Source organism: Podarcis vaucheri, assembly GCF_965113315.1.
Source record: "Podarcis vaucheri genome assembly, chromosome: 9".
Lineage (NCBI taxonomy): Eukaryota > Metazoa > Chordata > Lepidosauria > Squamata > Lacertidae > Podarcis > Podarcis vaucheri.
Window position 1 is genome coordinate 4,309,627 of NC_138767.1, and position 20,438 is coordinate 4,330,064.

Genomic DNA, 20,438 nt, shown 5'->3' on the forward strand with positions numbered 1-20,438 from the left:
AATGAGCTAACTCTGGGCGGCTTCCAACAAAACACTAAAATACAATAACCTGTTAAACATTAAAAGCTTCCCTGAACAGGGCTGCCTTCAGATGTCTTCTAAAAGTCTGGTAGTTATTTTTCTCTTTGACATCTGGTGGGAGAACGTTCCACAGGGAAGGCGCCACTACCGAGAAGGCCCTCTGCCTGGTTCCCTGTAACTTGGCTTCTCGCAGTGGGGGAACCGCCAGAAGGCACCTGCTGAATTTCTACTCCTCTTCCCCAGGTTAAACATGCCCAGCTCCTTCAACCGTTCCTCATAAGGCTCGGCTTCCAGGTCCTTGATGGGAGTTGTAGTCCAGAAAAATCTGTCAGTTTAAATGGAGCTTCCAGCTTCAGGGGCAGTCTACCTCTTCATGTTCCAGAAGCTGGGGCTAGAGCTGGCGAATGTGGGGTTCTCATGCCTTTGTGTCCTTTTGCAGGATCCTTAGAAGCCCTTTGCCGGGGAGCAGGACTCTGGGCCCCATGGACCCATTTCCTATTATTATTATTATTATTATTATTATTATTATTATTATTATTATTATTAATTTTTATTTTAAAAAAATCATTTTTATTGATTTTCCAATAAAAACAGCCAATCAACATATTCACATCATAACCCAATTAAAATCAAGAAACTAAAAAGTCCAAATTGTAGTCCAAATTGAAATTATTAATTTTTCCAGGCTCCCCATAGTCTGGACCTCTGAAGCATATCTCCAAATCTTCGTTCCTGCCTCTTTTCATTGTTTCCATATTTTCTGCCTTCTGGTCTTAACGCTTTCAAGTTCCCCGTCCCTGGCTATTTGATTCTCAATCATGTAAAAAATCATATGTCCTTTCATCCCTCGAATCCAGCTTTATTTGTAAATGGACCCATTTCCTTGACCTTGACCGGCTCCTTTAAGGCCATGCAGATGCCCAAAGCGCGTTCCTTAAGTGCCATAATAAACGCGGCCAGCAGGGGGCGATGAAGTCCCTATGGGGGCGTTTTGGGGGGAGCGGTTTGCCCTTTGCACGTGCTCAGGAGCTGCAGGCTGCAGTTGCAAGGGCTGCTAACAGCGGTAAGTGGCCTGTAAGAGCCGGAGGGGATTCTTTGCAAAGCAGGGGGAGAGAGAGGAAATATGGTTGGTGGGGTGATTGATTGATTGATTGATTGATTGATTGAACGAATCCCAAAGCGACTTTCAAACAGTAAATAACAATAGCTCAATACGAAATCATTAACAAATCAGCAATAGAACAATTGCAACCCATAAAACTCTGTTAACAAAGCAGCAGCAACTAAGACAAATAAGCTAAACGTTGCAGCAAAATGAACCTCTGAGCCATTAACTCTGGAAGGAAAACCTTATGAATGGGGTTGCCCTGTTACTTCCAGAGTAGCCCAAATAGGGTTTCTGTGCTCCTCCTGCAGGGAGCCTGTGCAGCTGCTTGCTTAACAGGTTGCAATCCTCGCATGTGTTGGAGGAAATAATCATTTCATAAAACTCTTTTTGGGGGGGACGATTCTGTTTTATTTCTTTCTTTCTTTTAATAAATATTTATTAAAATTTCAAAAAAAGGAATTGCATTAAAGCAAAAAATACAAGAATAAAAGACAAAAATAAAAATACAGAATAGGTACACAGATAAAAAAAATAAAAATAAAAAATCAACCTTTCCATATCTTACATTCATATCCTTGTTTCCCTGACCTCCTCATACCTCCCTTTTTTGTATTCCAATTCAGTTAATTAATTCAGCAATTTCTTTCCCTCCTTATTATCCTGGTCTTTGATCTTAATATATTATAACATTAAATTTTTACCTATTTAAATTTTTACCTATTCTGTTTTATTTCAAGTCTGTGTGGCCAAGCCAAGCTCAAAGGCCCTGCAACTGCCTTTTACAGTACAGAACTACCATAGCTGCTTTTCCTTACTGTACTGTAAATATTAAACTGTTCGAATCCAGAGAAGTGTCCAGGTGGAAATTTGTTTTTACTTCTTTCCATGTTATTGTGTAGTTATCCTTGAATAGGTTAGTATTTTGGGGGGACAGGCAGACACCCAAGTATTTTCTTTTCTTTACCACTGTTATTTCCGTTTTACTTGGTAACTGATCCAATTGTTCCACATTCATTCTTTTTTAGCATTGTTTTTGTTTTGTTTTGTTTTTATTAATTTTAAGTCCTGCCATTGATCCGAATTCTTCAATTACTTTTAACGCTTCCACTGTTGAGGATTGTGGTTCCTGTAATGTTAAGGCTATATAATCAGCGAACACTTTATAGTCTTCTTTTACCCTGCATTTTATTCCTGTAATTATTTCTGTCTCTCTTATGTTTTGTAATAGCACATCAAGTGTTGATATGAACAATAGAGTCTTGTACCCTTTGTGATTTGAAAGCTCTCTGTCAATCCGTTATTCACGATAGGTTTCACATTTTGATCTTTATAAATTGCCTCTATACTTCTTAAAAAGCCTAGACCCATTTTCTAGATTCTTTTTCATAAAGAACCAAGACACATGATTAAATGCCTTCTCCGCGTCTATAAAAAATAATGCAGCTTGTTTATTTATCTTGGTTTCTAAGTATTCAATTATATTCAATATATTATGCATATCGTCTTTTAAATGGCGTCCTGACAGGGCGTCCAGGTGGAAATTGGCTAAATGTCCGGGAAAATCTGGACTTAGGACAACCGACGTTGACTGTTTTGTTTTTGCTGATTCCTGGCTCAAAAAGGGCAAACAACTTTGGGCAAAGCTAAAAAAAAAACTTGTGATCCCCTGATTGGTGGAATGAAATGGCACATATACAGTGGTACCTCGGGTTACATACACTTCAGGTTGCATACGCTTCAGGTTACAGACTCCGCTAACCCAGAAATAGTGCTTCAGGTTAAGAACTTTGCTTCAGGATGAGAACAGAAATCATGCTCCGGTGGCAGCAGGAGGCCCCATTAGCTAAAGTGGTGCTTCAGGTTAAGAACAGTTTCAGGTTAAGAACGGACCTCCGGAACGAATTAAGTACTTAACCCGAGGTACCACTGTAATCTGGAAGTGTACAAGAAACATTGCTTTGGATGTTGTTCTTTGCAGCCTCCTTGTTTTTGAGTTTGCCCATTTGCGTTTCAGCAAAGCCCCACCTTTTCCCTTGGAGCCCTCGTCATTTAAAAGTTTCTGGGAGAAATCTCTCCAGTCTAGGAACCTCTTTTTAAAGTTCTCCATCACACGCATTTTTAAAAAAACCATTTAACAAAAAAATATACGTCGCTTGATTGTAATAAAACCACTGGTCGGATTACAAGGACTATTAAAATTAACTGTTAAAAGCAGTTTTAAATGTTTTAAGGATAATTAACAGTAAAAGAGGTGAAATTGTAGCTCTGTGAGGTCAAGGAGACTCTTAAGCAAACCATAGTTCCGGAGTATTCTATGGGGGAAGTCATGGCTAAGGTTTCTAAAAAAACTTTATTGTTTTAAAATAGATACATTTATTCCAGGAAAGCAAACCAACCAACCAACAGACAAACATACAATTAAATAAACAAACTATAAATTGACAAACAGAATACTTAAAAAATTACAATATAAAAGGAAACTTCTTGGCAGAATTAGACTGAACCTTGCATTGTATAAATATAAGTTTGTAGGGAAGTTAACACAAACTATATAAGAAATATATAACTGCGGTGTAATCAACAGATAAAGTACAGCGAGACTAATTGGAAGTCATTTTTAATTTCTTGTTTTACAAGTTTTACCATCGTTCACATCATTGGGAGTTCAAAGGATGTTAGTTATAAGAATTGTGTTTTTTCATATATTGCTACTGTATTTGCGGCTAAGATTATTTTAAATGTTTGGGGTGGATCTGACCTACTCAGAAGTAAGACCCGCTGAGTTTGGGAGGGGGCTTACTCTCCAGTAAACAAACAGAAGATTGTGGCTTCATTGATTTTTGGCTCCTCAGTTTGCTCTCCCCGGGAGAAGCCCCAACAAGATGAATTGGGTTACTCCTGAACAAGTGCCTTGTGTATTGCGGCCATTTTCGGTGTCTTGGATCTGCCCCTTTTCACTGCAAATGAGGGGCGGGCCATTTATATCCCACCTGGGATAAAGGTGAGGAGCCAATTCTGCTTGCTCACAGGTTGCTTTTAAATGCAAGCAAGAGCTCTCCAAAATTTTCCTGCTGTTTGGCTCTTTGGATTCCAGTGGATTGGGGCCTCCTTTTCACACACCTCAAGTAAGTACTTGCAGCACTCTCCTGAGTGCTTGCTGGGCTCTGACCCCAGTTGAGAAAGAGTGGGCGAGAAAGAGAGGCCAGAGGCACTTCAAATTGTCAGGTGCATTTCTTGACTCTGAAATTTGAGCGTAAAATCCCAGCAAATAAGCGCAGAAGCCTTCCTTGGCTGTTAGGGTGTAGACCAGGGGTCAGCAAACGTTTTCAGCAGGGGGCCGGTCCACTGTCCCTCAGACCTTGTGGGGGGCCGGACTATATTCTGGAGGGGGGGGGGAATGAACAAATTCCTATGCCCCACAAATAACCCAGAGATGCATTTTAAATCAAAGGACACATTCTACTCATGTAAAACCACGCTGATTCCCGGATTTAGAAGGCGATTGGGCCGTATCCGGCCCCCGGGCCTTAGTTTGCCTACCCATGGTGTAGACCTTGCACTTAAGAAGAAGAGACCTTGATGAGTCTCTGTCTCGCAGCCTGACCTACTTCACAGGGTTGTTGTGTGTGCAAAATTAGGAAATCCTTACATTTCCCACCCTGAGCTTTCTTGGAGGAGTTGCCGGCAGAGAGGGGGTGAGCTCCCCAGGCTTGATTTGCATTTCTGTAGCTGCATTTTGTCTGCACGTTTGGGGGTTTTCGTAAAAGGCATTTCGACTGTGGGGTTCTCTCAGTTGGACTAGGTGGCCCTCAGGTGTCCCTCCCAACGCTGCCATTCTATGATCTCAACTACAGTGGTGCCTCGCAAGACGAAAATAATCCGTTCTGTGATTCTCTTCGTCTAGCGGTTTTTTCGTCTTGCGAAGCAAGCCCATTGACGGATTAGAGCTATTAGCGGCTTTTAACGGCTTATCTGCTGATCGGATCAGCTGATAAGCGGTTTAGCGGCTTAGGAAAAGGGGGGGGGAGGAAAAAAACCCAGCAGGAACTCGCAAGACATTGTCGTCTTGCGAAGCAAGCCCATAGGAGATTCATTTTGCGAAGCACCTCCAAAACGGAAAACTCTTTTGTCTAGCGAGTTTTCCGTCTTGCGAGGCATTCGTCTTGCGGGGCACCACTGTACATTGCTTGACTGTAACTTTCCCTTAAAACAATTCGCTCATCCCAGTATGCAAGAAGCAGAACGTTCACAATGGAAAGGGAATTAACGATGAACCAAGGCAGAGGTTTTTAAACGGTGGCCCAGAAATCTCCACCTACTCCCAGTTGGACCCAGGCCTGAAGGTAAGTTCCCTAGTTCTTTCACGTGATTTTCAGGGTTCGAAACCGCGTGGGCCAAATTGGTGTGGCCTCAGATCCACGGTTGGGCAGCTTCCGTTGGGCAGGCCCTCTCTGGCTGCGCCGATTCCCCCTTCCTTTCCCCACCACGGAGTTTTGCTTCTGCGGCCTTCCAGGGACTTTGGCGTGGGGGATTGTAATAATAATAATTAAATAGTAATACTTTATTAATTATACCCCGCCCATCTGGCTGAGTTTCCCCAGCCACTCCGGGCGGCTTCCAATCAAGTGTTAAAAACAATACAGCATTAAATATTTAAAACTTCCCTAAACAGGGCTGCCTTCAGATGTCTTTTAAAAATAAGATAGCTGCTTATTTCCTTCACATCTGAAGGGAGGGCGTTCCACAGGGTGGGTGCCACCACCGAGAAGACCCTCTGCCTGGTTCCCTGTAACCTCACTTCTCGCAATGAGGGAACCGCCAGGAGGCCCTCGGCGCTGGACCTCAGTGTCCGGGCTGAACTACGGAGGTGGAGACGCTCCTTCAGGTCTACTGGACCGAGGCCGTTTAGGACTTTAAAGGTCAGCACCAACACTTTGAATTGTGCTCAGAAACGTACTGGGAGCCAATGTAGGTCTTTCAGGACTGGTGTTATGTGGTCCCAGCGGCCACTCCCAGTCACCAGTCTAGCTGCCGCATTCTGGATTAATTGCAGTTTCCGGGTCACCTTCAAAGGTAGCCCCACGTAGAGCGCATTGCAGTAGTCCAAGCGGGAGACAACCAGAGCATGCACCACTCTGGCGAGGCAGTCTGCGGGCAGGTAGGGTCTCAGCCTGCATACCAGATGGAGCTGGGAGACAGCTGCCCTGGACACAGAATTGACCTGCACCTCCATGGACAGCTGTGAGTCCAGAATGACTCCCAGGCTGCGCACCTGGTCCTTCAGGGGCACAGTTACCCCATTCAGGACCAGGGAGTCACCCACACCCGCCCGCCTCCTGTCCCCCAAAAACAGTACTTCTGTCTTGTCAGGATTCAGCCTCCATCTGTTAGCCGCTATCCATCCTCCAACCGCCTCCAGACACTCACACAGGACCTTCACCGCCTTCACTGGTTCTGATTTGAAGGAGAGGTAGAGCTGGGTATCATCTGCATATTGATGGACATCCAGCCCAAAGCCCCTGATAAAAGACAGAATAAAAACAACAACCATCTTCTTCACTCCAGGGGGTTGGACTAGATGGCCCCTTGGTCTCTTCCAACTTTATGATTCTATGACTCCAATAATCCCCCTCCCTTCCCCTTTGATTCACACAGGCCTGCACTTCTCATAACCAGCCAGGTCAGACGCAGCCCTCCAGCCACGTATTACGATCGCTGGGACATCAGAAGCTGCCAGTTGGAGCTGGAAGATTGTACCAGTGCAGTCTGGGCGGGCGAGTCTTTCTCTTCCCTTCTCCAGCAAGCGCAAGGCTACTCTCGGCCGGAAGACTCGAACCATGCCGACGTTCAGTTCGAAAGATGCTCACCAGCTCCTACACAACAAGTTCGTGGTCATCCTGGGCGACTCAAGTGAGTGAGTCAGTTCTTCTGGAGGAGGTGAGGCAGGAGGGTTGGGCTAGATGAACTCTGGGGATCCCGTTCAGCTTCTGCCAGAAAGGGTGGAATGGAGAAAGGGGGAGAGGGAGGAAAGCTTCTCTCCCTCTCTCGTAACTCTGGTGGACAACCAGCGAAGCAGTTTCAGAACAGATGAAAAAGACAGTTCGTTGCGCGGCGTGTTGTTAAACTCTGGAACTCCCTGCCACAAGAGGGAGTAAGAGGATTGGGCAAATTCATGGAGGAGGAGAGAACTATACGTGGCTATTAGCCAGGATGGCTACGCTCTGCCGTCCACAGTCGGAGGCAGCTAAGTTTCTGAATTTCTGGAATTCACAGAAGATGAGAGGGATCTTGTGTTCAGATCCTGCTCAGGGGGTTCCCACTGGGGCATATGCTCGGCTGCTGTGTGATGCTAGACTAGATGGGCCATGGGCCTGATCCAGGAGTCACATCTTATGTTTGCATGTGCAGCACCTCTCCTGTACTTGGATCAGAGGGGAAAGTAAGGTAAGGTAAAGGGTAAAGGGACCCCTGACCATTTGGTCCAGTCGTGGCCGACTCTGGGGTTGCGGCGCTCATCTTGCTTTATTGGCCAAGGGAGCCGGCGTACAGCTTCCGGGTCATGTGGCCAGCATGACTAAGCCGCTTCTGGCGAACCAGAGCAGCGCATGGAAACGCTGTTTACCTTCCCGCCAGAGCGGTACCTATTTATCTACTTGCACTTTGAGGTGCTTTTGAACTGCTAGGTTGGCAGGAGCAGGGACCGAGCAACAGGAGCTCACCCCGTCACGGGGATTTGAACCGCCGACCTGATCAGCAAGTCCTAGGCTCTGTGGTTTAACCCACAACGCCACCCACGTCCTGGAGGGAAGGTAAAGGCGGGGGCTAATTCTCCCTCCTTGTTGTGTTTCCTCCTCCTCTTGCAGTCCAGCGATGTGTGTACAAGGATCTGGTCCAGCTGCTGCAGAGCGACTCCTTGCTCACGGCTTCCCAGCTGAAGTCCAAGGTAGCCGACGGAGGCCGTTCCACACCCGGGGTTGGGGGTGAGGAGGGGACGCCTGCCGTATTCCCCGGGGCTGGTCCGAAATACCTGCTTGGGTCCAAACTTTCTGAGAGACTGTATCCCCTCATACAAATCCGCCCAAGTCTGGAGATCTTCGAGGGAGGCCCTTCTCTCGGTCCTGCCACCTTCACAGGCAGGCTTGGTGGGGATGTGGGGCAGGGCCTTCTCTGTGGTGGCTCCTTCCAGTCTTTGGAACTCTTTCCCTAGAGAAGCCAGACTGGCTCCCTCCTCCTCGTCCTTCCACCATCAGGCAAAGACCTTGTTCCAACAGGGAACTGACTGCTTCTACTGAATGGTGCTGTTCTTATTGGAATTATCTGCACTGGGGCAGGCATAAGCAAACTCGGCCCTCCAGATGTTTTGGGACTGCAACTCCCATTATCCCCGACCACTGGTCCTGCTAGCTAGGGATGATGGGAGTTGTAGTCCCAAAACATCTGGAGGGCTGAGTTTGCCTAGGCCTGCATTGGGGCATCTGGTCAGCCGCTTCAAGAACAGGACGCTGGACCAGTGAGCCATTGGCCTGATGATTATTAGCTGAACTGGGTTCCACACCATCGCAAAAACAAATGAACCGAGAAAGCCTCAAAAAGCAAAAGCGCAAAATAGACAGCAAAAACAAAAGCGCCAAACTTACTCCGTTCTGGAAGTTCATTTGACTTCCGAAATGTTCAAAAACCAAGGTGTACCATCCTCCAGTCAACATAATAACCCCTTACTTGTCCAGCATGTGGTATGCGGAACATCTGCAGCACCGCTGCCACCGCCATCTTGCGCCCCAGCCCCACAATCTTCATATATATAAAAAAATTAGTTTTTTAAACATATCATTTTCAGCAATAATTAAACATACTTTTATATCTTATACCGTTTTTTGACTTCCATCAATCACATCTGAAGATTTTCCAATCTATTCACTTAATTTACATTTCTTACTTTAACTATTACATTTAAATCTCATAACTAATCTCTATTCTTTCTCTTCTTTGCAATATTTCATATATTTCTCCTTACAAAGCTTCTTGTAGCCCTACTAGCGTAATTTGTTGATTACAGTTGCTCTTCAAATAGTTTGTATATTTCTTCCAATCTTCTGTAAATCTCTGGTCCCGCAGGTTTCGAATCCTTCCTGTCATTTTAGCTAATTCTGCGTAGTCCATTAATTTTGTCTGCCATTCTTCTTTTGTCGGAATTTCTTCTTGCTTCCATTTCTGGGCTAACAATACTCTTGCCTCTGCTGTTGTTGAATATAAAAACAATTTAACGTCTTGTCTATTAATATCATCATCTATAATACCAAGTATAAATGTTTCTGGTTTTTAAAAAAAATGTATACTTCAACATCTTTTCCATCTCATTATATATCATTTCCCAGAAGTTTTTTTACTTTCTTACATTTCCACCACATATGATGAAATGTTTTTTCTTTTTCTTTACATTTCCAACATTTATTATTTATCTTATACTTTTTAGCTAATTTTCACAGGTGTAATATACCATCTATACATCATTTTCATCATATTCCCACCACATATGATAAAATGTTCCTTCTTTTTCGTTACATTTCCAACATTTATTATTTATCTTATACATTTGAGCTAATTTCACAGATGTAATATACCAGCAGCAGGAGGCCCCATTATCTAAAGTGGTGCTTCAGGTTAAGAACAGTTTCAGGTTAAGAACGGACCTCCGGAACGAATTAAGTACTTAACCCGAGGTACCACTGTATAAGAACAAACCTCAGCAAAGAGATGCCACTTGATGAGAATATCTGATGAGCACATAAAAATGCAAGATGGATGAGATGACGTTATAACACTTGCCAGTTCACTCAAGGAACCATTGTAAATCAAGGACTCTGGTACCTCAGGTGTATATTTACTCCCTGCCCAAGGTATTGTTCCCAACAGTTTATTTTAGGGATCCATCCAAACCTCACAAAGCAAGGCTGAAATTAAAGTTCTAATAGATCCTCTCAAAGTCCAGGAAAAAACAGTTTTCTACCTGGGCAAAAGTGTTAGTTTAGAAGGAATTTGAGAACCTAGAATCAATTGGGTAAAGATGACTATTAAGGCTTCCTTAACAGAAGCAGGCCCATATAGTTCAAGCTCTGGTTTTCCCAGTAGTGATGTATGGAAATGAGAGCTGGACCATCAAGAAGGCTGATTGCCGAAGAATTGATGCTTTTGAATTCTGGTGCTGGAGGAGACTCTTGAGAGTCCCATGGACTGCAAGAAGATCAAACCTCTCCATTCTGAAGGAAATCAACCCTGAGTGCTCACTGGAAGGACAGATCCTGAAGCTGAGGCTCCAAGACTTTGGCCACCTCGTGAGAAGAGAAGACTCCCTGGAAAAGACCCTGATGTTGGGAAAGATGGAGGGCACAAGGAGAAGGGGACAACAGAGGATGAGATGGTTGTACAGTGTTCTCGAAGCTACCAGCATGAGTTTGCCCAAACTGCAGGAGGCAGTGGAAGACAGGAGTCCATGGGGTCACGAAGAGTCGGACACAACTAAACGTCTAAACAACAACAGTGTACATTTGAATTCCTGAACAAATCCCTCTATGTGGGAATTTTACATGGGAGTTCAAATGGAAGTTTACAGGTGGGGGGGTGGAGCCCGCCATCTCCCCACCCATGACTGAACATGCACATTGAATTATGGGATGGGGCTGAAGCTTCCCAGGACTCTCACTCTTTTCTTCAGAGTGATGTTCGTGCGAGTGGGACTCCTTTGTGTTTTGTACAACATCAGAGGGTGGACAGGCAGGTCCCAAATCTTTTACGCCTTGCGTCTCACACCCTTAGGGTCCTCAGACAGATTGACAGGGGATTGGGTGCTATGCCTGGGTCCAGTCACATTTTCAGCCATTCTGATCTTCCCGGCTCTTCAGTAATTTTGCAGCCCTCACGGTTCTTCCTCTCTTCCTCCATAGCCTTCAGCTGGGCCTTGGTTTTCTCCTTGAGCTCTCAGGCAACCTCCTCCAACAGGGCTACTTTATGGCCGCTGTGCGCCTTGGTCCGTGAAATATACTCGGAGTGGAGTGTGGATTTCATGCTCTTTATTCAGCTCATAGTGGTGAGGAGGAATGGAAGTTCCCCCAGAATGTCTGCTTTATATACATTATTTACATGATGGGAACCCACGTGATTGGCTAATTCCGGGATTCTCCTGTAGGCCAATCAGGTTGCGGATTCACTTCCACCTGAGCTGGATTGGGTGGCCCCTGTGGACCAATCATACTGCTGCATTCTGGATTCTATTATTCTAGGACCAATCAGACTGCTGTATTCTGGATCCTATTCTAGGACCAATCAGACTGCTGCATTTTGGATCCTCTTGTTCTAGGGCCAATCGGACTGCTGCATTCTGGATCCTATTCTAGGGCCAATCAGACTTATGCATTCTGGATCCTATTGTTTTAGGACCAATCAGACTGCTGCATTTTGGATCCTATTCAACTCAGTACAGAACAGTCTGTTTACACACCATACAGAGGGGGGCTTCATCATCCTTACAAAAGAACTCGGGGGCTTCTGATGCCTTTTACACACCTCCCTTCTCCTTTCTGGTTGTCTCTCTGCCCACAGCTTGACACACTGGACCACTTTTGCCAGTTGCCAGTTTGGCCTCCTGTCCGTTGGCTGATAGTCTCCTGCACTCAGGGCAAACAGAGGCTCCCTCAGATTCAGGCCAGGACTGGACAATGCGGGCTCTGCAGAAATTATGCCCGCAGTCCAACATCACAGGATGATGATAATAATAATAATAATAATAATAATAATAATAATAATAATAATAATAATAAATAATTTATTATTTATACCCCGCCCATCTGGCTGGGTTTCCCCAGCCACTCTGGCTGGCTTCCAACAAAACACTAAAATATAGTAACCTATTAAACATTAAAAGCTTCTCTAAACAGGGCTGCCTTCAGATGTCTTCTAAACGTTTGGTAGTTATTTTTCTCTTTGACATCCGATGGGAGGGAGTTTCACAGGGCGGGCGCCACCACCAAGAAGGCCCTCTGCCTGGTTCCCTGTAGCTTCACTTCTCACAGGGAGGGAACCACCAGAAGGCCCTCGGAGCTAGACCTCAGTGTCCAGGCAGAACGATGGAGGTGGAGACACTCCTTCAGGTATACTGGACCAACTGGATCTTTGAAATATCCCAGGCAGATGGGACAAGTCATTGCATCAGTAAGCTCCTCGAGAGGTCCCTCAGTTGCCATCCTTACTTTTCCAGTTAAACACCACCAAGAAATACTGGAATCTAGACAAAGATCGTACCCACACATTTGAAGCACTTTACTTTCTGTAAAGAATCCTGGGAACTGTAGCTTGTCCCTTAAAGACATTAGGTCCAGTCATGGCTGACTCTGGGGTTGTGGCGCTCATCTCGCTTTATTGGCCGAGGGAGCCAGTGTGTAGCTTCCGGGTCATGTGGCCAGCATGACTAAGCCACTTCTGGCGAACCAGAGCAGTGCACGGAAATGCCGTTTACCTTCCTGCCAGAGTGGTACCTATTTATCTACTTGCACTTTGACATGCTTTTGAACTGCTAGGTTGGCAGGAGCAGGGACCGAGCAACGGGAGCTCACCCCGTCGTGGGGATTCGAACCGCTGACCTTCTGATCGGCAAGCCCTAGGCTCTGTGGTTTAACCCACAGCGCCACCCGCGCCCCTAGCTTGTCTCTTATGGAGCTACAATTCCCAGCATGAACCTCTCCCATTCTTTAATCTGTATGTTATATCCAACCGGCCCCACAATCTTCTGACTGCTTTCTGTCTCCCCTTCACCCCCATCTGCAGGGGGAGCTGCGCTTCGAAGACGACCACCTGGTGGAAGGAGGGGTGCTAGGCTCCCTCCACAACGGCACCCGTTACCGTGAGGTGCGCCAGTATCGCACCGGCCACCACCTTGTCCGTTTCTACTTCCTCACGCGCGTCTACTCAGAGTACGTGGAGAGCATTCTGGAAGATTTCCAAGCCGGACTGCAACCGGACGTCTTGGTCCTCAACTCCTGCGTCTGGGACGTTTCTAGGTAGGCCTGTGGAGCCGCCGGCAGAGTCACGTTTATTGCGATGTTCTTGTAGGTGGTGCGTGCTGGGATAGCTCAGACGGCAGAGAATCTTAATCTCCAGGTTGTGGGTTCGAGCCCTACGTTGGACAGAAGATTCCTGCGCATAGCTGTCAATGTCTCCCTTTTTTAAAGGGAAATTCCCTTATTCTGAATAGGATTCCTCGCAAGAAAAGGGAAAAGTTGGCAGCTATGTTCCTGCGTTGCAGGGGGTTGGAATAGATGACACTCGAGGTCCCTTCCAACTCTGGGATTCCACGATTCTATTATGTATATTCCTCCCTTTCCCTATAAGCCACAGGGTGTTTTGCAAGAAGGCAGATGGGCGAAAATCCATAAAATAGTGCAGTTCTTTAGAAACATGGGGGAATCGCTGAATAGCAATTGCCAGCAGTAACAGCAGGGATGAAGAGGTCTCTTCCTATTCCTCCAAATTCATTTATTTTTTATTTATTTATTTTAATAATTTTATTTTGCTTTAAATAAATACAGATAAATATAAACAACCAAAATCGCAAAAGAAAAATCCTTAATAATAATAATGGAAAAAGCTAAAAGAAACTAAAAAAAAAAAAAATCAAAGTACACGGCATAGAACATATTTGTGGGGCTTGCCTGGTGTTTTTACATGAGTAGAATGTGTGCTTTTATTTAAAATGCATCTCTGGGTTATTTGTGGGGCATAGGAATTCGTTCATTCCCCCCCCCCAAAAAAAAATATAGTCTGGCCCCCAACAAGGTCTGAGGGACAATGAACCGGCCCCCTGCTGAAAAAGTTTGTTGACCCCTGATATAAGAAAGCCAGAAGGAGGAGGGAGGGAAGATGTTATATCATTGTAAAAAATTGAAAAAGCAATAAAAAATTATAGATAGATAGATAGATAGATAGATAGATAGATAGATAGATAGATACATACAGTGGTGCCTCACAAGACGAAAAGAATCCGTTCTGTGATTCTCTTCGTCTAGCGGTTTTTTCGTCTAGCGAAGCAAGCCCATTGAAGGATTAGCGGATTAGCGCTATTAGCGCTATTAGTGGCTTTTAGCGGCTTATCTGCTGATCGGATCAGCTGATAAGCAGCTTAGCAGCTTAGAAAAAAGGGGGGGAGGAAAAAAAACCAGCAGGAACTCGCAAGACATTGTCGTCTTGCGAAGCAAGCCCATAGAAATTTGTTTTGCGAAGCCCCTCCAAAACAGAAAACTCTTTCATCTAGCGAGTTTTCCGTCTTGGGAGGCATTTGTCTTGCGGGGCACCACTGTAGATAGATAAAAGTGGTACTCCTCAGCCTGATCCCTGAAATCTCCTGGCTCGGCCAAGGGGTCTCTGCTGTGGCCTGACACTGGTGCTTTCCTCTACTCTCTGAGCAGGTACGGCCCGTCTTCCATGAAGGCATATCGCAAGAACCTGGAGACGGTCTTCAACCGGCTGGACGCTGTCCTCCCAGCCTCCTGTTTGGTCATCTGGAACATGACCATGCCTCTAGGGCCCAGGGTGACAGGGGGCTTCCTTATTCCAGAGGTAAGAGGTGGCAGGAATGCGCTTCCAGGTTCTGGGATGGGGTCCACTGTAGTGTGAGAGCAGACTATGATGGCTACGATCTGCTCCCACGGTCAGGGGAAAAACAATGCTGTCCAGGGTTGTAAAGACCGCGGAGATAATAATTGGGTGCCCTCTCGCATCTTGAAACAGCTGCAGAGATAGCGCAGGATAGTGTGCACCCCGGAAATGATCAAATGATCTCTTTCAGCTTCTGCCTTCTGGAAGAAGGTCCAGGGTTATAAAGACTAGGACCAGCCATCTGAGAAACAGTTTCTACCCAAATGCGATTTTGGTTTTAAATGCAGTGTAAGGTAGTCTCTATGGGAGACTAGGGCCCTGCAGGATTTTACCTCCTTCCGCAGGGCCTGTAAGACAGAGCTATTCCACCTGGCCTTTAATTTGAATTCAGCCTGATCTTTTATTTCCCTTCCCTCCCCCTCCCCTTTTATGAAGATCACCCGCTCTGAGACCCCACAGCTAATTCTCCCCTGGCCTCCTTGCTGGCCCAAGTAGGACTAATTCAGTCAGCTAGCCCTGGGGATTATCTAATTGATTTTTTATTTTTGAATTTTATTGTTATCCATGCTTTTATACTGTATTTTATGCTGCTTCTATGTTCTATTACAATTGAGTGTTTTAAATTTGTTGTTAGCCACCCTGAGCCCAGTTTTCTGAACTGGGGAGGGCAGGGTATAAATAAAAAATTATTATTATTATTATTATTATTATTATTATTATTATTATTATTATTATTATTATATAAACCACTGATCCTCTTGGGCTGGCCGATCAGAAGGTTGGCGGTTCGAATCCCTGCGATGGGGTGAGCTCCCGTTTCTCTGTCCCTGCTTCTGCCAACCTAGCAGTTCAAAAGCATGCCCAAAAGTGCAAGTAGATAAATAAGTACCGCTCCGGTGGGAAGGTAAAAGGCGTTTCCATGCGCTGCTCTGGTTCGCCAGAAGCGGCTTAGTCATGCTGGCCACATGACCCAGAAGCTGTACACCAGCTCCCTCGGCCAGTAAAGCGAGATGAGCACCGCAACCCCAGAGTCGTCTGCGACTGGACATAACTGTCAGGGGTCCCTTTACCTTTACATTTTTCATTCTGTTTCCAGCTGCAGCACTTAAGCAAGACCCTCCGCAATGACATAATTGAGGGCAACTTCTACGGCGCCACTTTGGCCGGCTTCCACCTCTTCGACGTCCTGGACCTCCACTTCCACTTCCGCTTCGACCTGCGGAACCGGGTCAAGGATGGGGTCCACTGGAACAATGTGGTGCATCGCAGGATCACCAACCTGCTTCTGACGCACGTGGCGGACGCCTGGCGCGTGGTGGTGCCCAGCAGGCACCGGAGCCCAGATGGTGAGTGGGCAGGTTCCCAGCTCGCTTCTGGCTCTTTCCACTGCAGGGAAGGGAGGTTGGCAAGGTCTCCGGGATGCAATTTGCAGTTTGCATTTCTTAGTGCAGAAAGCATTGATCTGATGTGTAGAGATCTTTCCTATTCTAATTGATTCAAGAGGGTTCTGGGAGCTTCTCTGTGTGAAAGAAGCAAGCAGAAGGTTCATGATGTTCGGGTTATTCCTTCAGAGAAGCTGAGTACAGCTGGCTTCAACTGCTCTGTTATCTCTTCTGTCAAGGTCATGCTGACTATAATAATAAGCGCAAAACAACAATAAACCTCTGGTTACGTGAAACATATTCAATAAATACAAACGACGTAATCGGCTGTACATTTGAAAAAATAAGATATACTATTCATTGTATTAGGGGACGCGAGTGGCGCTGTGGGTTAAACCACAGAGCCTAGGGCTTGCCGATTAGAAGGTTGGCAGTTCGAATCCCCGCGATGGGGTGAGCTCCTGTTGCTCGGTCCCTGCTCCTGCCAACCTAGCAGTTTGAAAGCACATCAAAGTGCAAGTAGATAAATAGGTACCGCTCTGGTGGGAAGGAAAGTAAACGGCGTTTCCATGTGCTGCTCTGGTTCACCAGAAGCGGCTTAGTCATACTGGCCACATGACCCGGACCATATATGTGAAAGTGTCTATTCCACCTGTCGGTTCATAGAGTCCAACAATCCACACAAAAGGTTGTTGCAGTTACACAGAATCCTTTCACAAAGTCTAAGACAAGGATTTCCGGAATATTAGCCTTGTTTCGCTGTCCTGGGCTTCATCAGTAGTACAAACTCTAGGTAATGCAAATAATCTTACACATTTTTACAGCAAAAATAATATAAAAACTGTCAACAACCGTACATATATGATATCACAGGACAGTGGATCTTATAGCATAGTAGTAGCTGCTGTAAGCAGCAACTTTTACAGAGTAGAGGTATATGGACAAGCACAATATTGATTAGAGTAACAGGTGTTGTCAATCAACAGGTACAAAATTTCTTTCTTAAAGTGACCCATATGGACTCTATGAACAGACAGGTGGAATAGACCCTTTCACTTTCACACCTTATGCATAAACTGATTAGAGAATGAACTGATCCACTGGGTATTCTATTTTTTTCATTGAACTTCATGAGTTATTTCTGTTGAAATCTACAATTCAATACAATGAATAGTATATCTTATTTTTTCAAACGTACAGCCGGTTATGTTTTGTGTGTTTATTGACTATAATAACAAGGCTAGAAGGAGCCTGGGATTCACTTTCTCTTTTTGTCTTTCTTTCCTTCTGGTGTGGTGTTCTGTATACAGTGGTACCTTGGTTGTCGAACGGCTTGCCTCCCAAACAAATCGGCTCCCAAACGCCGCAAACCCTGCAGCCGATCGGAAGCCATGCCTTGGCTTCCGCATGGTTCCAGGAGTTGAACGGATTAAGTTTGACAAACAAGGTACCAGTGTTAAGGTTTTAGTCTTATTATACGTTATTGTAAGTTTAAATTAGGTCTGCTGCAACTGGACTTCTTATGGACAGTGCCAATCCTGAATGTATTGGATTTGTGACCATTATGCTCATTTGCCTTCAGTAGTAGTCAAGCTCTGCTGGATGGAATATTAATTGCCTCTGGTCTATTTTGGGGGAATCCTGCAATGTGTATGTATAACTATACGTTGGAATCTACTCTGGATCAATACTGAGTAGACTTTCAATGACAGCTTTGAACGGCCCTCTCCCTTCGTTCCGCAGAGCCTGCGTGGAATACGCCAGGGATACCTTTGCCGCCATTGCCGCCCCGTCTTGGCGCTTCCCAACTGCTCCCCGGCCCTCGTGACTCCCACCCACCGCCTTACCCCTGTGTCCCCCAGTTTTACGACGACTCAGTCCTCGTTCCCAGCAACTGGGGGCCCTCCGAACCCGTCTCTGGAATTCGTAGCTTTGAGGATCCCCACTTCCTGACGCCCCACATGGATGGTATGTCCTCAATCCAGCTCTTTCTCCCACCCTTCCCAGAATCCTTTGGGGTTCTGGCACCGTACCCACCCAAGGTGGACTTGACGTTAGACCTACCTGCCCTCACCACTGAATTTGGGCAGGGATGCAGAGCAGCTGCTACAATTTTGGCCATAGGACAGGAAGGCAGGATTCAGAAAAGGGCTGCTGAAACGGATCAGGGCGATGGAGGGACTCAGGAAAAGTTACAGTGTCCGGGACTTTTTAGTGCAGAGAAAAAGCAAGTGAGAGGCATGGACGTTCTTAAAGTTACCCACGGACCCAGAAAAGGTTTTTCCTCTCACTTTCCTGACATTGGAACTGGTGGGCGTGCAACGGAGGAGAGTGTTGGAAGTTGCAGGAGAGGTTAAATAGGAAGGCCCTCCTTGCGGAGTTCACAGTTAATCTGTGGAACTCCCTTCCACAGCGACAGCCACCGACTTTAGATGGCTTTAAAAGAAGACGGGGCAATTGGGCATCAAAAAGGATGGAGTATGGGGAATTGGCAAGATTAGCAGCAAAGGTTAGAGACCAAAAGGACAAAAAAATAGCCTTGAGGATTGGAGTATTTCAAGAACTGCTATAGCAAGATGAAAATGCGAGCAGGGCGTGAAATATAAGCAACAAGGTTCATTATTAAGATGAGTAGGTTAAAATGGATGCATTGAGCAGTATATGTGAAATAGTAAAGGGACCCCTGACCATTAGGTCCAGTCATGGCCAACTCGGGAGTTGCGGCGCTCATCTCGCTTTATTGGCCGAGGGAGCCGATGTACAGCTTCCCGGTCATGTGGCCAGCAGGAGCAGGGACCGAGCAATGGGAGCTCACCCCGTCGCGGGCATTCGAACCACCGACCTTTTGATCGGCAAGCCCTAGGCTCTGTGGTTTAACCCACAGCGCCACCCGCATCCCTATATGTGAAATATGCAGGGGTAAATATGGAAACCGTGGAATTGGGAGGGCGGGAAGTAGATGGATAAAGTAATTTTCGGACCATGTTACATGCTTCTAAATGCCAATTCTAAGTTGCTGGAAACAACAGCAAGGGAAAGTGCTCTTGTGGTGGGATCCTGTTTGCCGGCTTCCCATTTAGGCATCTGGTTGCGCCCCCCCCCCCCAAGGATGCTGAGCTTGACAGCCCTGATTCAGCCAGCCTCTTCCGACGGCCTTATTCCTTCGTTCTCCCGCTTTCTTTTTCATCCCCAGCTGCAGCACTTCACGACTTCCGCCACCTGGGCGGCAACTCCGTGCCCGTCCCGGGCCCCTTCCCTGCTTACCCCTCCCACGACGAGGAGAACGACCCCCCGCGCTCCTGGCGCCAGCGCAGGAGGAGTCGTGTTGGTGGGCACCACGGCAGCTACGTCATGCGCCGCCCCTGCTTCTACCCGAGAGACGAGACCCCCTACCGGAGGTTCTGCCCCGTCCGTTCCCAGCGCTATTGAAATTCTTCTGGGGTCTTGCAAAGGACTTGCACCATGTGGATTCTCAGACAAAGCTGGTCTTTGGTGTCCGTGGTTTTTGTTCCATCATGTCTGTCTATAACCAAGGGGTTTGACGCAGGCAGCTGTTGGTCCTTTTTTGTGTTTTGTGGTGCCTTAATTTGTTTACACGTTGACGCAGTGTCCTTCTTTGAGACATGGAGGTTCAGAGGGCATGTGGCGATGTGCTCCCGTTGCTAGCGCCTCGGCTGGTTTGTGCGTTTATAGCACTGACCCCACCTACGGACTTCGTCTTTTTTGCCCCGGAGAAGGTGAGTTCCTGTCCCCCCAGCGCATCGCTCAGAGAGCCAGCCAGGTACCTGGATCTGGGGGCTTCTCCTCTGTTTCCCCGCTCCCCCCACATTTTAATTTCCTCCTGGAAGCACAGAAGGAATCGTGCCATGAGACGCCTCCCCTTCCCCAATAATCCTGCTTGCAGGAGTCGGCCAATATTGCGCCATGCTGGGAAGGTTGTTCTGTGCGCGTGCTGTAACAGTTTGAAACCGGGGCGGGGTATTTTTGTGTTTTGTTTTGTTTTATACAACTCCTAATTAAAAGAAACTGCAGAAGCCCCTGTTGCATCTGTGGTTTGTGTCGTCGGAGGTTTCCGTAAGGGGTGGGCTTTGAATATCGCGGCAAAGCATCCTTGGGTATTCCTGTTACTTTTCTCTCGGGCGAACCACCTTGCTTTTCAGTACCTGTGACACGCAGGTGGCAGTGAGGAGGGAGTCGCTGCAGAGCATCACACACTGTTTTAGTACAACTTGTGAGACTCGCCTGGAAAGAACTGGTGGTTGCTCTTGTTGTAAACAAATTAA

The 20,438-nt window shown here is 46.3% G+C and overlaps 1 protein-coding gene across 6 annotated transcripts; it reads left to right on the forward strand.

Moving 5' to 3' along the window:
• Positions 1-1,010: 1,010 nt before the first annotated feature.
• Positions 1,011-20,189, forward strand: LOC309539989 (PC-esterase domain-containing protein 1A-like). 6 transcript variants are annotated; one of them, XM_082236518.1, is made up of 9 exons: positions 1,011-1,084; positions 5,357-5,472; positions 6,785-7,039; positions 7,993-8,072; positions 12,947-13,179; positions 14,584-14,734; positions 15,870-16,119; positions 17,899-18,123; positions 19,349-20,189. In XM_082236518.1, exons 3-9 carry the CDS (start codon positions 6,967-6,969, stop codon positions 19,582-19,584), a joined length of 1,248 nt encoding a protein of 415 aa, XP_082092644.1. In that variant the 5' UTR covers positions 1,011-1,084; positions 5,357-5,472; positions 6,785-6,966; the 3' UTR covers positions 19,585-20,189. The 6 variants fall into 6 exon arrangements, with proteins under 6 accessions (XP_082092644.1, XP_082092646.1, XP_082092647.1 ...); XM_082236520.1 differs by having other exon boundaries at positions 1,017-1,084; positions 5,357-5,476; positions 6,806-7,039; XM_082236522.1 differs by lacking the exon at positions 1,011-1,084 and adding an exon at positions 4,331-4,354 and having other exon boundaries at positions 5,357-5,476; positions 6,806-7,039.
• The last annotated feature ends 249 nt before the right edge of the window (positions 20,190-20,438 follow it).